Raw genomic sequence first — 15,014 nt, 5'->3', positions numbered from 1 at the left:
GCTACAGTAGGATTCAGCAATCCCACTCCTGGGCATGTATCTGGAGAAAACTATGATTCAAAGACAGATGTGAGTAGCCAGGGCATAGAAGCAACACAAATGTCCACTGACAGAGGGACGGGCAGAGAAGAGACGGCACATATACACAGTGGGGTGCCACTCAGCCAGAAGAACAGCACGAAGCAATGCCGCTGGCAGTGACGCGAATGGGCCTAGAGACTGTCCTCCTGAGTGAGGAACGTCAGACAGAGAAAGACAAACGCGTGACATTGCTTGTATGTGGAATCTAAACAGGGGCATAACGAACCTGTCTACAGAACACAGACAGAGTCACAGGTGCAGAAAGTCAACTTATGGTTACCCAGGGGGAAAGGGGGGCAGGGATAAATCGAGAGATGGGGACTGACAGACTGCTACATATAAAAACAGATAACCAGGAAGAACCTACTGTATGGCCCAGGGAACTCCACTCAATACCCTGTAAATGACCTACCTGGGCTAGAACCCAAAACGTGGATATATGTATAACTGATTCACTTCACTGTACAGTAGAAACTAATGCAACATTGTAAATCAGCTAAACCCCAATAAAAATTAATCTAAAAAGAGCAATGGAAACAGATTTCAACAATGCTTATTTCAACTTGATAACACCCAGGTGGTCAAACTCCTCAGATATTCGAATAACATACCAATTTGAAGTCTTCCAGTTCCTTTGGGTCAATACCATCTGGATTCCATATGCTGCCATCAGACTCACCAACAGCAACACATTTAGCACCAAAACGATGCAAATATCTCATAGAGTGTAGGCCCACATTGCCAAATCCCTGTGAACAACAGTTGTGCATGAGACAAAGATCAAAGTCCCAGCACAGACGGTTAAGTCATATTCTGACCAGTACACAGTCTATTAGTTTAGAAGTAATCCTCAAAATTCTTTTGACAAAAGAATCCACGTCTCTCTTCAATAATAAATTTCTGTGTTTTGGAATTCAGAACTCAACCCTTTGTAATTTGTGCTAGTGAGTCCTGAAGACATTCAGTTATGAGCAGCTTGCTGACTTATAAAGAAATGGCAACTACCTAGGACCTCAGGCCCTGATGGCCAGATGTCCTATGGTCATGAAAAGATAAGTCACTAACTGGGAGGAATATGAGTCTTATTTTAAAGTAGCATTCAACTTAATTTCGATTCTTCTAAGCAAACTAATCAAACATCAATCAAAAGCTGAAATCTGGATCACCGTGTATACACATAATAGTTTAAGAGGATGTATTACCCTGCAAATGTCCATTTTAAACCTTAAGAGATCCAAAGGATCAAATTTTAAAAACTGCAAATCTAGAGGCTCCAACGGAGAGCATGTGGAACTCGCCTCTTCCCAGAAATACATGAAAAATAGCTCTACGAATGGAACAATTTTCACAGAATACCTACTAATCACAAGGCCTCAAACACCTGAAAGGACAAGAAAGATCTATTAGTTTAGATCTTTCCATTAATAGATCTTTAGGATGAAAGAAAAAAAAAAAAAGGGAAGTGGAATGGGACCTGTGTCCCTGCAATTAAAGTGTAAAAGTGTTAATCACTCAGTTGTGTCCGACTCTTTGTGACCCCATGGACTGTGGCCTGTCAGGCCCCTCTGTCCATGGAATTCTCCAGGCAAGCATACTGGAGTAGGTAGCCATTCCCCTCTCCAGGGAGTCCTCTCCGGCCCAGGGAGTGAAGCCGGGTCTCTTGCACTATAGGTGGATTCTTTACTGTCTGGACCCCCAGGGAAGCCCTGGAAGGGAGCTACAGAAGGGCAGAGGGTCCTGTATCCTGGGAAGCCGCCTCGCAGGTGGGGGAGATCAGGAAAGGGGTTTAGAGGCTCAGAAGGGAGCACAACTGTTCTGTGGCAGGCAGGGCAGAGAAGAGAGCTGCACAGACTGCCCATGCCACCACCCAGCACACCTAGCCTGAAATACACGTCTGCTGGTAGAGGTGGGGGTGAGTGCTGAAACTCGGAGCTGAGAGGACAGACCTAGGGGAGGACTGCTGTTGGCTGCATGGAGACAGAGTGAGTGTGGTATGGCTGCAACAGAGTGTGTGTGAAGAAGCCTGGCCCTGCCATAGACACAGCAGTATAAGGATGTGCCACTGTTAAGGGCATCTGAAGCGAGGGGCAGGGCTGCCACAGCACCCTCTTTCTCTGCAGGCACTGGGAACACGCACCCTGCTGCCCTCTTGCTGGGCTCTTGGAGCTGGCACCAGCAAATTTCCCATGCACAGAGAGGGGCTGAAATCAGAGCTGAGCCCTTGGGCCGTGCATAGCAAAGGGGTGGCCTCGCTGAATATCCAGTGCAGGCTTTGGTCACAACCCCAGTCACACTTCCTATCCAGGGGATAACGGGTAGCATACACTGAGGAAAGAGGCAGCAGGCATCCACACTACAGACGGCCCTCGCACGAAACAACACTACACCCACGCAGGCTACATAGGGATGCACCCACACGAAAAACAGTCCTCTAAGACCACAGGAGACCATTGCTTCTACTCACAGACAGAGAACAGCCGTGTAGTGGGCAAGGGGGAGGGGGCGAAGGAGGAATGGGCTGGGAGTCTGGGATTGGCAGATGTGAATATGAGACGGGTAAAAAGCAAGGTCCTACTGTATATCACAGGAAAACGTACTCACTATTCTGTGACAAAGCATAATGGAAAAGAATCTACATACATGTATACCTGAATCACTGCTGCATGACAGAAACTAACACAGCACGGCAAGTCAACCGTACTCCAGCAGAATTGTTAAACCTTGCAAATCTACAAACACTGAAAAACTCACGGCCTATTTATCAGTCATTCCTTAAGAGAGCAACAAACATTTTTACCTGAACTGCAAATGTTTTATCTCCAAATCCTGGTGTCATTCCTAAAATACTCATGTAAGAAGCCTCATTGATGAAGTTTTCAATCCCATGGAAAACTCCCCGGCCAGTAGCAGAGATCCGTCCATGGATTCCACCCTGACTGATGGGCTTACCAGTAACACAGGCGTGGGCATTAATATCCTGTAAAAAAAAAAAAAGGCACAAAACTTAAAATTATACTCATCAGAAGTGAGTGTGTCTTTAAGGTATACTTTCATCAACAGAGATAAATCTTACTTTTTCAGATTCTTGTTCCTAGAAAATATATAATAGAGTATATTGTACTTTCTGACGGGAGAAACAGGGTTTCCAGGAATTTAACATAAAGTAAGGACAGTAAAGGACAGAAATGGTATGGACCTAACAGAAGCAGAAGATATTAAGAAGAGGTGGCAAGAATACACAGAAGAACTGTACAAAAAAGATCTTCATGACCCAGATAATCACGATGGTGTGATCACTCACCTAGAGCCAGACATCCTGGAATGTGAAGTCAAGTGGGCCTTAGAAAGCATCACTACGAACAAAGCTAGTGGAGGTGATGGAATTCCAGTTGAGCTCTTTCAAATCCTGAAAGATGATGCTGTGAAAGTGCTGCACTCAATATGCCAGCAAATTTGGAAAACTCAGCAGTGGCCACAGGACTGGAAAAGGTCAGTTTTCATTCCAATCCCAAAGGAAGGCAATGCCAAAGAATGCTCAAACTACCTCACAATTGCACTCATCTCACATGCTAGTAAAGTAATGCTCAAAAAAAAAGAAAAAAAGTAATGCTCATAAACTGAAATTCCAGGTGTTCAAGCTGGTATTAGAAAAGGCAGAGGAACCAGAGATCAAATTGCCAACATCCACTGGATCAACAAAAAAGCAAGAGAGTTCCAGAAAAACATCTATTTCTGCTTGATTGACTATGCCAAAGCCTTTGACTGTGTGGATCACAACAAACTGTAGAAAATTCGTCAAGAGATGGGAATACCAGACCACCTCACCTGCCTCCTGAGAAATCTGTATGCAGGTCAAGAAGCAACAGTTAGAACTGGACATGGAACAACAGACTGGTTCCAAATTGGGAAAGGAGTACGTCAAGGCTGTATATTGTCACCCTGCTTATTTAACTTATATGCAGAGTACATCATGAGAAATGCTGGCCTGGATGATGCACAAGCTGGAATCAAGATTGCTGGGAGAAAATATCAATAACCTCAGATGTGCAGATGATACCACCCTTATGGCAGAAAGTGAACTAAAGAGCCTCTTGATGAAAGTGAAAGTGGAGAGTGAAAAAGTTGGCTTAAAGCTCAACATTCAGAAAACTAAGATCATGGCATCTGGTCCCATCACTTCATGGGAAATAGATGGGGAAACAGTGACAGACTTCATTTTCTTGGGCTCCAAAAATCACTGCAGATGGTGACTGCAGCCATGAAATTAAAAGATGCTTGCTCCTTCGAAGAAAAGTTATGACCAACCTAGACAGCATATTAAAAAGCAGAGACATTACGTTGCCAACAAAGGTCTGTCTAGTCAAAGCTATGGTTTTTGCAATAGTCATGTATGGATGTGAGAGTTGGACTAGAAAGAAAGCTGAACGTCAAAGAATGGAAGCTTTTGAACTGTGGTGTTGGAGAAGACTCTTGAGAGTCCCTTGGACTGCAAGGAGATCCAACCAGTCCATCCTAAAGGAGACCAGTCCTGAATATTCATTGGAAGGACTGCTGCTGAAGCTGAAACTCCAACACTTTGGCCACCTGATGCGAAGAACTAACTCATCTGAAAAGACCCTGATACTGGGAAAGATTGAAGGGGGGAGGTGAAAGGGACAACAGAGGATGAGATGGTTGGATGGCATCACTGACTCAATGGACATGAGTCTGAGTGAGCTCTGGGAGTTGGTGATGGACAGCGAAGCTTTGCGAGCTGCAGTCCATGGGGTCAAAAAGTGTCAGACACAACTGAGTGATTGAACTGAACTGAACTGAAAATTGTAGCAACCAGAACAGTGTGCAGTAGATAAATCGATGGGTGGGACATGAGAAAACAGTCTTAATATATATAGGAAGTCAATATAAAATACAAGAAGCATTTTACGTCAGTGGCTAAAGTATGTACAGTTTAATAAACTGAGGCAATTTGTCACCCGTATGAAATAAGATAAAGTGCCTTATTTCATACCATATCCCTTACCCTCCAATGTTCTAGCTGGAGAAGTTAAAAAATGACTATAAATACTTTTACAGAGAGAGTTTAGGATTGTGTTAGCTGTATCATTACCAACAAAGAGGATAAAATAAAAAAACCAAAATCGTCCAGTTAAGTGATTTATGGTATTAGTAGTTTTCCCACAGTTTTCCTTCATGAATAGTTAATGCTTATGAATACAGAATTACAAACCAGGTGCCAAATGCTTTTGAACAGAGAAAATGCAAATGTTGGAGCTGACAGTGATCCTCTCTGAGGTCAGGCACTGTGCCGGCTGGCTGTGAGCTGCCCCGCATACCTAATTGTTCTGGAAAGCCTGGGCCAGGGTGGAGAACTTGCTTGCTTTCCAGTGCCCTCACATCTGAACACAAGTAACAAAAACTATGGCTTCTTATCTGAGGCCTGGCCCTGATTTTGGATTTCCTATCACTTTAAGGACAGTCTTTTACCAGCGTTTAGTTTAAGGTTTAGTTGGCAAAGCCTCACGAGACTTTCTTTTGTCACCTTTGGGAATGAGCTAGGAAATAACAATGTACTGCCCACTGCTTTGTCCTATTCAGTCTAATGCTTTGCTTAAAAAGACCATACCCAGAGCTCATTTAACGTAAGAAGGTAACATAGAAAAGCAACCTTTTGGGAATGGCAGTCAAAACCAAAATTCTTTGAAGTGCCTCAGACTGCTCCTGTTTTAGGGGATTTGCAGAATTTGCCTGGTGTAGTATTTATACTTACTTTTTGTGGTTACCAAGAGCCACATTATTCTCTGACTCACCTAATCCTAATGGCTATCACATGAAGTAGGTGCTACTGTCATTTTCTAGAAGAGGAATGCGAGACAGAGCTTAAGGCACTTGCCGCAGGTCACAGAGCTGGCACGTGAAGGAGCCCGTTCTAGAACCCAGGGTGTTTACCCGTGCTCCCGACTACACACATACTGCGTCACCTCAGGAAACGAGACAAGTCTAAATTTCTCCACTAGATGCTGTGGCCACCTTCCTCTCTTTCCCAGGAAACAATATTCCTCCTCTTCTAAGGCTGATTTTCCACTCAGGCCCTTAAAAGATGAAGCCGCGGCCCACAGCCAATCGACATGCCAAACAACAAAACCTTTCTCTTTGGAAAACAGGCACCTTTCCAGTTGCCTTCTAGCCAGCGCCGCTTTTCTTAAGCGAAGGCTACTGTTCATGCCCTACTTCACTCTCCACGGCCCCCCCGGAGTCTGGCTCCATCCTCGCCATTCCAGCCTAGCTGCTCAACTGGCGTCTCCTCAGAGCCACCCCCAGCATCCACAATGCAGAGCTCTTGGTACTTCTCATTCTTTTGTAACTAATTGCGTCCCCCTCCACCCCGCAAGCACTCTGCAGTCTGTCCATTCCTCTCGATTCTATGGCAGGCCAGTAGCGCTCTGGGGCTCCTGGGTAGCCTTCTCTCCCCAGCAATCCCATTTTCTGCTGCACGCACAGTGAAGCTTCCTGTGGCACACACCTGCTCACTTAGCACCTCACTGGCTTCCCTCTGTTTTCAGGACAAAGACCAAAGTCCTTGCTGTCGCCTACAAGGTAGGAATCTGGTCTGACTCTCTTCTGCGGGCCTCTCTCATGCCCTCTCGACTCTGGCTACCACAGTCTTCCCTCAGCCTCTCGGGTTCGCTTCTTTTCACATAAGGACCCAGGTGCTTCCTTCTGCCTCTAACCCTTGGCTAGCACCACTTCCCCTGGTTGATAAGTACTCCTCTTTCAGAGTGTAGACCAAAGGTTACATCTCAAGGAGGCTTTTCTGATCCTACTCCAGAGACGTGGTTAGGTTCCCAGTACTCTTTTCATGCCATCAAAACGCTTCCTTCTAGCCTTTACCCCAATTGTATTGAACACCTTGCTTGTACTTTATTATTTTCATTCTCCAATTAAAAAAAAATTAATTTATTTATTTTAATTGGAGGCTAATTACTTTACAATATTGTAGTGGTTTCTGCCATACATTGACATGAATCGGCCATGGGTGCACATGTGTCCCCCATCCTGAACCCCCCTCCCACCTTGCTTGTACTTTATAAGCCTCGCATGTAGTAAGTGATCTCTCTATATTTTTAGAATTGTGAGCAGTTAGGGTATGGAGTTCTTAGAGGAAGAGAATCAGGAACAGCCTTCCTCACCAAAGAAAAGCCATTCTGTTACCTGAGCCTGCCCACAGTGCTTGTACTTGGACAGGTCTCAGCACTCAACCATCAGATCAGCTGAAATCCAAAGGAAGATGCTGGCCTCTTCTGCTCTTAGTAAGTTCAGTCACCTAAAGCTTGGACTCTGCCAACCACCCAAGCCCCTCCATGAATATGCATGTACCCTTAGCTTAACAGGCTCCCGCTCTTGCTGTTCGGGGAGACGCTGCTTTGGGAAAGATCCCTAGTGCTGACTGGTAAACCTAGCCCATCTTCAGTCTGGTCATGTCTTGGCCTAACACCCATCCAGGTGAATCCAGGTTTTGGGTCACAAAGTGTCTTTCTTCAGTGACTTTCTCTTCCTATCCCTAAGTGGTTTTCCAGGCTCCACCCCTTCAAGGACAGAGCGTCAACGGTCCTTGTGTTCTGCGTCAGCGGCACTACTTCCACGTAGCCCAGAGACTCAAGTCCTCCTGGTGCCCTCTGACTCGACCTTGTCCTTCGCCTTGGTCCCACACGTGCAGCCCGGTGCTGCTGAGTCTACCTCTGAGCCAGTGCTTCTCCCTAGCCACGCGGCTCCCAGGCTGGGAAGGCGGATGCTGACACTGTGGAGGCCGTCTCTCTGCTCTAGCCTAGCACTGCGGCCAGCCCCTCTCCCCTAAGGAAGAGTCAGCATCAAAGGCTCCCCGCTGACGAGCAAGTAAAACAAAGACACCGGGACTTGAGTATTTTCTTATTCTTTCATGTACTTCTTCATTCTGTTACCTTTCTAAATGTGCCTTGTCTTCAGGCAATCCGAGCTCTACAGCTTCTCTGCCTATTCCCCAAATCCCCACATTTGAATTCTATCCATTTTCAAGGTCTCAGTTCAGTTCAGTCCAGTCGCTCAGTTGTGTCCGACTCTTTGCGACCCCATGAATCGCAGCACGGCAGGCCTCCCTGTCCATCACCTATATGCAGGTCAGGAAGCAACAGTCAGAACTGGACACGGAACAACAGACTGGTTCCAAACAGGAAAAGGAGTCCATCAAGGCTGTATACTGTCACCCTGCATATTTAACTTCTATGCAGAGTACATCATGAGAAGCGCTGGGCTGGAAGAATCACAAGCTGGAATCAAGACTGCCGGGAGAAATTTTAAGGTCTAGCCCTGACCAAATACCTCCTTCCAGGAAGCCTGCCTTCAGAAACTCTCCCACCCTGCAATCACACTATCTCCATGCCTTATCTGCTTAATGTGTCTCAGTTTCTTTGAGGGAAAAGCCCGAATTGAACGCTTCTTTATTTCCCATCTACTGTCTTGTAAGGAATCCTGCCCTGGTAGGTGATCTTTGAGGGTCCCATCCCAGTGTTGAGAACAGGATTGCATGTGAGTAAAAAGCCTAACCCAAGTTCACTACATTTATGATGTAAGATTGTTGTTTAGTCACTAACTTGTGTCTGACTCTTTTGCAACCCTGCAGACTGCAGCCTGCCAGGCTCCTCTATCAGTGGGATTTCCCAGGGAAGAATACTGGAGTGGGCTGCCATTTCCTTCTCTAGGGGATCTTCCTGACCGAGGGATTGAACCTGCATCTCCTGCATTGGCAGGCAGATTCTTTACCACTGAGCCACCAGGGAAGCTCATGATGTAAGACGGACAGGAAGTAAAATAATATATAAAACGAGGCATAATTCAAGGAGAGGAGACAAACTCGATGAATTTTCCCCTTATATGCACCATCATTCGCACTGTCACTTCTGACAGATAACAAACGGAGCCTTCAGGGCCTCGGTGGGTACTCACATAGTGCCCTATGGTGCTAGCGTAGGTGTCCGCAATCCAGGACATCTCCCGCTCGCCTGTGCTCATGTCTGGGGCGGGCACGTCAATGCCAGGACCTGGGGACACAGAGAAAGGGCACGGCACCAATGTTTAAGACAAATGCATCTCAAACACACCCTTGCAGTTCTCTATAATAACAAAGCTACCATGGCTAGAAAACTTCAGATTTCATCTAGGTTACTAATTCAAATCATAGAAATAGTAAATGTTCCATTACAAAGTTGACACACACAGTGTTACATAACTTCTCCCAGTAGTGTTCACTCGCTCCGAGTTTGGAAATTAGCTCCGTACATGAGATGCACCACTCAACAGACTTCCGAATGTGCAAGCATGGGCAAACCAGTCTAACCTCTCTTGACCTCAGTTCCTTAAACTGCACTTAGAGATTACAGTGGCATACGGAGGCTGCAGCTAGAAAGTTTATGTGTATGACACAGCACAATGACATACCTGCTTCCTGGGGATGTAAGCCCTCCTCACCAAGTAGAAAAAGCAAAAACACACAGTGCTGAGGCAACTGTGTTAAGCCCATAATACTTTTACCTGTGACAGAATCCTGCTTTGACCTATTATTACAAGCTTACTCTGTACAGAAAGTTTTAGACCTTGGCTTTCAGTTCCTCAGAGCAGCAAATTACATGGTTTGAAGGTAACAAGAAGTTAGCCCACAGGCAGTGACAAGTAACAATGACAGTCTTAATGCTGCTGTCCTATGAGATCTCAGATGGAAATGTATTAAATGGTGCCCACTTAAATCTGTAAAGGCAGGAATATATAGAAATATACTCATCAAAATGGTAAGTAAGAATACAAAACAACCTGTTTAGTGGATCAGTTAACTAAAATACAGTATATCATGCAAAGAAATACTATTCAGCAGTTACAAAGAATGATGTGCACCCATGTAAATGACTTGGAATCATCATTAAAACGTACATGTGGAGAAAAAAGCAGGTTTTGTATAGCAAGTCCAAGTTCCCATTCATATAAATTTTTCTTTCTTTATACATTTGTTATTGTTTAGTCACTAAGTTGTGTCAGACTCTCTGCAAGCCCATAGATTGTAGCCTGACAGATTCCTTTGTCCATGGAATTTTCCAGGCTAGAATACTGGAGTAAGCTGCTATTTCCTTCTTTGGGAAATCTTCCCAACCTAGGGATCAAACTTGCATCTCCTGCAAGTTTGGGAGGCATATTCTTTACCGGTGAACCACTAGAGAAGTCCTTCTCTATATATACCCATGTGTAATAACTATACTTATTTCCATATAAATGTATGCAGAGGTTTAGAAAGGTAAACCTTTTCACTGTATTTAGAGTTCAGTCTTGTTTATAGCTTTCTATATTGCTTCAACTGTAAAATACAAACTCATTGCCTTTATAAAAAGAAAACCAGACCTTTAAAATGAGCGATTGCTCCTGCATCGTTTTAGAGGTTCCCAGATGGCTCAGTAGTAAAGAATTCACCTGCAATGCAGTAAACATGGTTCGATCCCTAGATCGGGAAGATCCCCTGGAGAAGGAAATGGCAACCCACTCCAGTATTCTTGCCTGAGAAATCCCACGGACAGAGGAGCAGGAAAGGCTACATACAGTCTATGGGGTTGCAAAAGAGTCACATGACTCAGAGACTGTTACCATCACCACCCAAAGTAAAACTACAAAGTATTATTACTACTTCATACAAAGTCAATGTATAGGGATACACAGATTACAAATAATTCCCGAGTTACAGGTAAATTCTCAAATACCTTACAAAGTACAGGTGTGAAAGTCTAGCCTTTTAACACTCAATCCTCTAACAGTAAAATAAGATAAAAAGTTGACTGAAAAAAGCAACTGCTTTTGCAGGAGCATACAGGTAAAGCTAAACAGGTAATTTTGGGGCACAGAGATATAGGGGGATGAAAAGGGAGCTCCACAGTTTAAAAGACAATATCCAAATGCACATAACAGAATTAACACCCTTCCACAAAGTAAAGAAAAAGAAAAATGAGACTACTTCTCAATTCATTCTATGAGGCCAGTATTATCTTCATATGAAAGACTTCATAAGAATACTGAAGACCAGTATCTCTTAGAACAGTATCAGAAAAAATAAAATACTTATGAATAAACTTAACAACAAGTAGCACAAAACTTGTACCTAGAAAACTGTAAAATATGATTAAACAAATGGAAAGACATTCAGTACTCATGGACGGGAAGACTCAGTATGGTTAAGATGGCAACACACTACAGATAAGTCAACAGATTCACAGCATCCCTACCAAAACCCCAGGCGACAACATTTTTTTTTTTTGCACAAATTGAAAAGCTGACCTTAAACTCATTCAATATGACAGGGCTAGGAGCCAGACTCAGGTCTAACTCATAATCTGAAACTCTGTGGAAAGGCAAGTCAGAAAATAACTGAAATGATGTCAGTTCCAAAGGTTTGCTCAGGACTAATTCTGTGCGCTAGAGAGAGGAAAAGAAAGCCAACTGCCTCCCTCTTAGGCTACAAAGCTTTCTGGGCCCAGATGTCAGCTTAGTTGCAGAGTGGCTTAGTAAAGCTTTTATACATAAACAAAAAAAGTTAAATTGCTAATATTTAAGCTTTCAGTGTTTTAATGAATCCCTTTTTAACCTTTGAAATTACAGGGTTATCAATATAGAGAAAATTAAGTTGTATATACTCTATATACGGGCAATAAATACAACTGAATACAGTCTGATACCACTCAAGACTATTAAATATGTTTGAGGTTTAAGCTAAGCTATGATGTAAAAAATTACAAAGGCTACCAGAATTGGTAGCCACTCTGCCACCTCATTAGTGGGTCCCCTGTACAATGACTGCAAGCAAAGCCCACAGCAGGGCCAGGGAGGACGTGCCAAGGAGCCAAATGCCTTTTAAATTATGAAAGACAGGACAAACCTAGTAAAGTTCTCGTGTTACTAGAAGGGGAACTGCAAAATAGGAATACATTAAGTCAACAGGAACTTGTCAACGGTGAGAAGAATACTCAGAAAGAAAAACAGAGGGTCAGGAAAACAGAAAAAGGAGCTTTTCTTCCCTGCTTAGTTTTCTGAGTTTACTATGTTAAACTACGGTAGCAAAATTCTATCAAACCATTTTATTTATTTATTTATTTATTTTTTACCACAAATCAATCTTTCGGGACAATAAACAGGTTTAATTTGCTTGAAACTTAAACAGATTAAAGAATAATTATAGATCAAAGAATATTCACATCTCACACAAAATAATGTATGATACACATAATACTATGATACAAAAACATAAAGAAATGAGTATCAGTACCCTCAGAAATTTAGTCTGACCGGCAAAAACTCCTAGTAACAAACAGTAGGAGCCCCAGGAATCAGCCAGTGATGGCAGAGTGAGTCATGAGAATGAGCCTCCACACCTCCCAGCCTGCGCCCACTTCTCTGAAGGGAAAGGCCTGCTTCAGCCTCCGATTCCAAATAGCATGTTTTCTCACTGCTTTCCGAACAGGATTACTATTGCAAAACTCCTTTTCGCATATTAAAAATTATTTATGATGAAGGTATTATTTAGTTCCTAAAATCTTTAGGGATGTCACAATTGTGACTGTGCCTGTGGTTCAATGCTATTACAGTGATCAAAAATCTTATAATGTTATGTCTGTACAAGGAGAAGAGGTGCAAGCGACCTCCGCCGCTGTCCACACTGTATACTGAGAACGCGAACTTTTCTATTAGAGCGGAGTCACGAACGTGCTCTGGTGTGCTCACCATGTTTCACACAGAACCCAAGTTCTCAAAGGAAAAGGACAAGTCCATCCACGTCTGTATCCATATACAGACAAAAGCAGGAGTTTAAAATCATGACAACTACTTTTTAGATGTTCCCACACTGTGGAAACCTACATGGCAATACATACCAATAAAGCCCTTCTTTGCCAGCTCCATGGTGAACCTCCTTGTGATCTTTTCCAATTCGTTATCCTGGCAAGGAGAAAGGTGAAAACATAGACAACAATGAAAAAATAATTTTTGATAGGAAAACCACTAGAGGAAGTAACTAACAGAAGCATCCTATTTTCTACTTATAGAACATTTTCATATTATCTTGTATAATCTTCAGAAAAACAACTCCTAAAGTAGGCATTTCCATCCTAAATGGAAATTAAAATTTACATTTCTGAGACCAAAAATTAGGTTACCTAAGAAGGACGGGGAAGTCTAGCATGCCGCAGTCCACGGGGCCGCAGAGCTGGACAAGACCTAGTGACTGAATAGCAAGCAACAGAGGAGCACAGTGCTCACACTGGTCCCTCTTGCACTGATATAGGAGCCTGTGAGCAATCCTCATGGTTTCTTTCCATTTAATCACAATTTAAAAAACATGTATGTTGTTTGTATGCAGATATTAATTCATATAATCTATTAAACGTAATACAGAGGCTAACTAGTAACATTAACTTGGAATTGATAGGATAAATAAAATTTTTACCAAATTACATATCACTAGAACCTTGAGATCCCAACATAAAAACCTCAGATCATAGCTGTATTAGTATATGATATATTTATATATAGTGTATTTACATTACAGCCATATATGATAAACATGTACACAAATGCCTAAGAATATGAATGTATACTTACTACCTTTTAACCAAGTTGGAAAATGAAACAGGACACTGCTGTGAGCAGGCGAGCTTTATCTGGCAGAACATTTACGGCGCTAGTTGTCTACTTGTTTGTCCATTGCTTTTCAAAGCTAGGGAACCACTAATCTCACTGGTGTAAGGGATGCACAGAAGCACAGTGATTTCAAGCCCTTGATGAACGTGCCATGTGCACTAACGTCATTTTGATACTTACAGTATAGTTCTTGGGATTGATCTTAACACCAGCTTTGGCACCCCCAAATGGCACATCTGAAAGAGAAGTTTGAAAGCCGTTATTCCATATAAAGGATAAAAGAATTAAAAAGGCAGAAAGCACTATGTAACACTATAACAGTATGATGCTTTTAGCTTTAGTTTCGGAAAGTTCAGTAAATAAGCCCGCAATGATCTCTCCTCAAATGATGTGATATAAATTCTAAGAGGATGCAAATTACAGTGCATATCTAATCAGAGTGCCTTACTTCTAAAATGTAACAAAGTATTTTTCTTGTATTATGAAAAGTATAGTATGAATAAGACTATGTTTGGTCTTATTCAGAGTATAGAAAGGGATTTAAACAAATATCTACACTTTAGGAAAATTCAGTTAATTCCTATAAAAAGTTTCCCATTTAGAAAAAGGTAAACCAAGACTTATAGAAAAAAATGATGTAAGTCTTTCACAACCTAAAAAAAAAAAAGCAAAACAAACACCAAACACTTCTCCTAAGGTATATTTCTCTAACATCTTAAAAGTAACCTTGTATGCAAACATATTTTCCCAGAGTTCTTATTAGGCAGCAACAAAGGAGATCACTTACCAACCACTGCACACTTATACGTCATCAAAGAAGCCAGAGCTTTAACTTCGTCTACACTCACATCGGTGCTGTAACGGATACCTGGTTGTTTTTTTTTAAAAAAAAAGATGGGGTGAGAAAGAGGGGATGTATTTAGAACATCCTTCCAGCATGTTAAAAAAAAATACAAGAACTTAAAAATGTCCACACTTTTTAAAGAAAAATCAAAGTAGCTTGTAACTAAAGAGTCAGTAACGGATGGAGTTCCCTGGTGTCCCAGTGGTTAAGACTTTGCCTTCCAATGCAAGAGGTACAGGTTTGATCCCTAGTCAGAGAACTAAGATCCTGTATGCCCCAACAGAATAAGCACTGGATTTGATTCAAGTATTCTGATATTTTAGAGAAAAAGATTTGCCCACAAAGGTCTGTATAGTCAAAGCTATGGTTTTTCCAGCAGTCATGTATGGATATG

At 42.6% G+C, this 15,014-nt stretch overlaps 1 protein-coding gene across 1 annotated transcript in view; it reads right to left on the bottom strand.

Annotated features, from left to right (window-relative positions):
• GLUD1 (glutamate dehydrogenase 1) overlaps positions 1–15,014 on the bottom strand; it is a 38,792-nt gene that overhangs the window by 10,061 nt on the left and 13,717 nt on the right. Inside the window, exons 2-7 of the mRNA XM_068983183.1 lie at positions 14,564–14,644; positions 13,957–14,012; positions 13,011–13,074; positions 9,058–9,152; positions 2,879–3,058; positions 693–830 (exon numbers count right to left, since the gene is read on the bottom strand). Of these exons, the coding sequence (XP_068839284.1) occupies positions 693–830; positions 2,879–3,058; positions 9,058–9,152; positions 13,011–13,074; positions 13,957–14,012; positions 14,564–14,644 (614 nt within the window). The remainder of the gene's footprint in view (positions 1–692; positions 831–2,878; positions 3,059–9,057; positions 9,153–13,010; positions 13,075–13,956; positions 14,013–14,563; positions 14,645–15,014) is intronic.

The sequence above is a fragment of the Capricornis sumatraensis genome, chromosome 10 (assembly GCF_032405125.1).
Source record: "Capricornis sumatraensis isolate serow.1 chromosome 10, serow.2, whole genome shotgun sequence".
NCBI lineage: Eukaryota > Metazoa > Chordata > Mammalia > Artiodactyla > Bovidae > Capricornis > Capricornis sumatraensis.
Note: the sequence above shows the minus strand (reverse complement) of the source record. Positions and strands in the feature narration are given on the sequence as shown.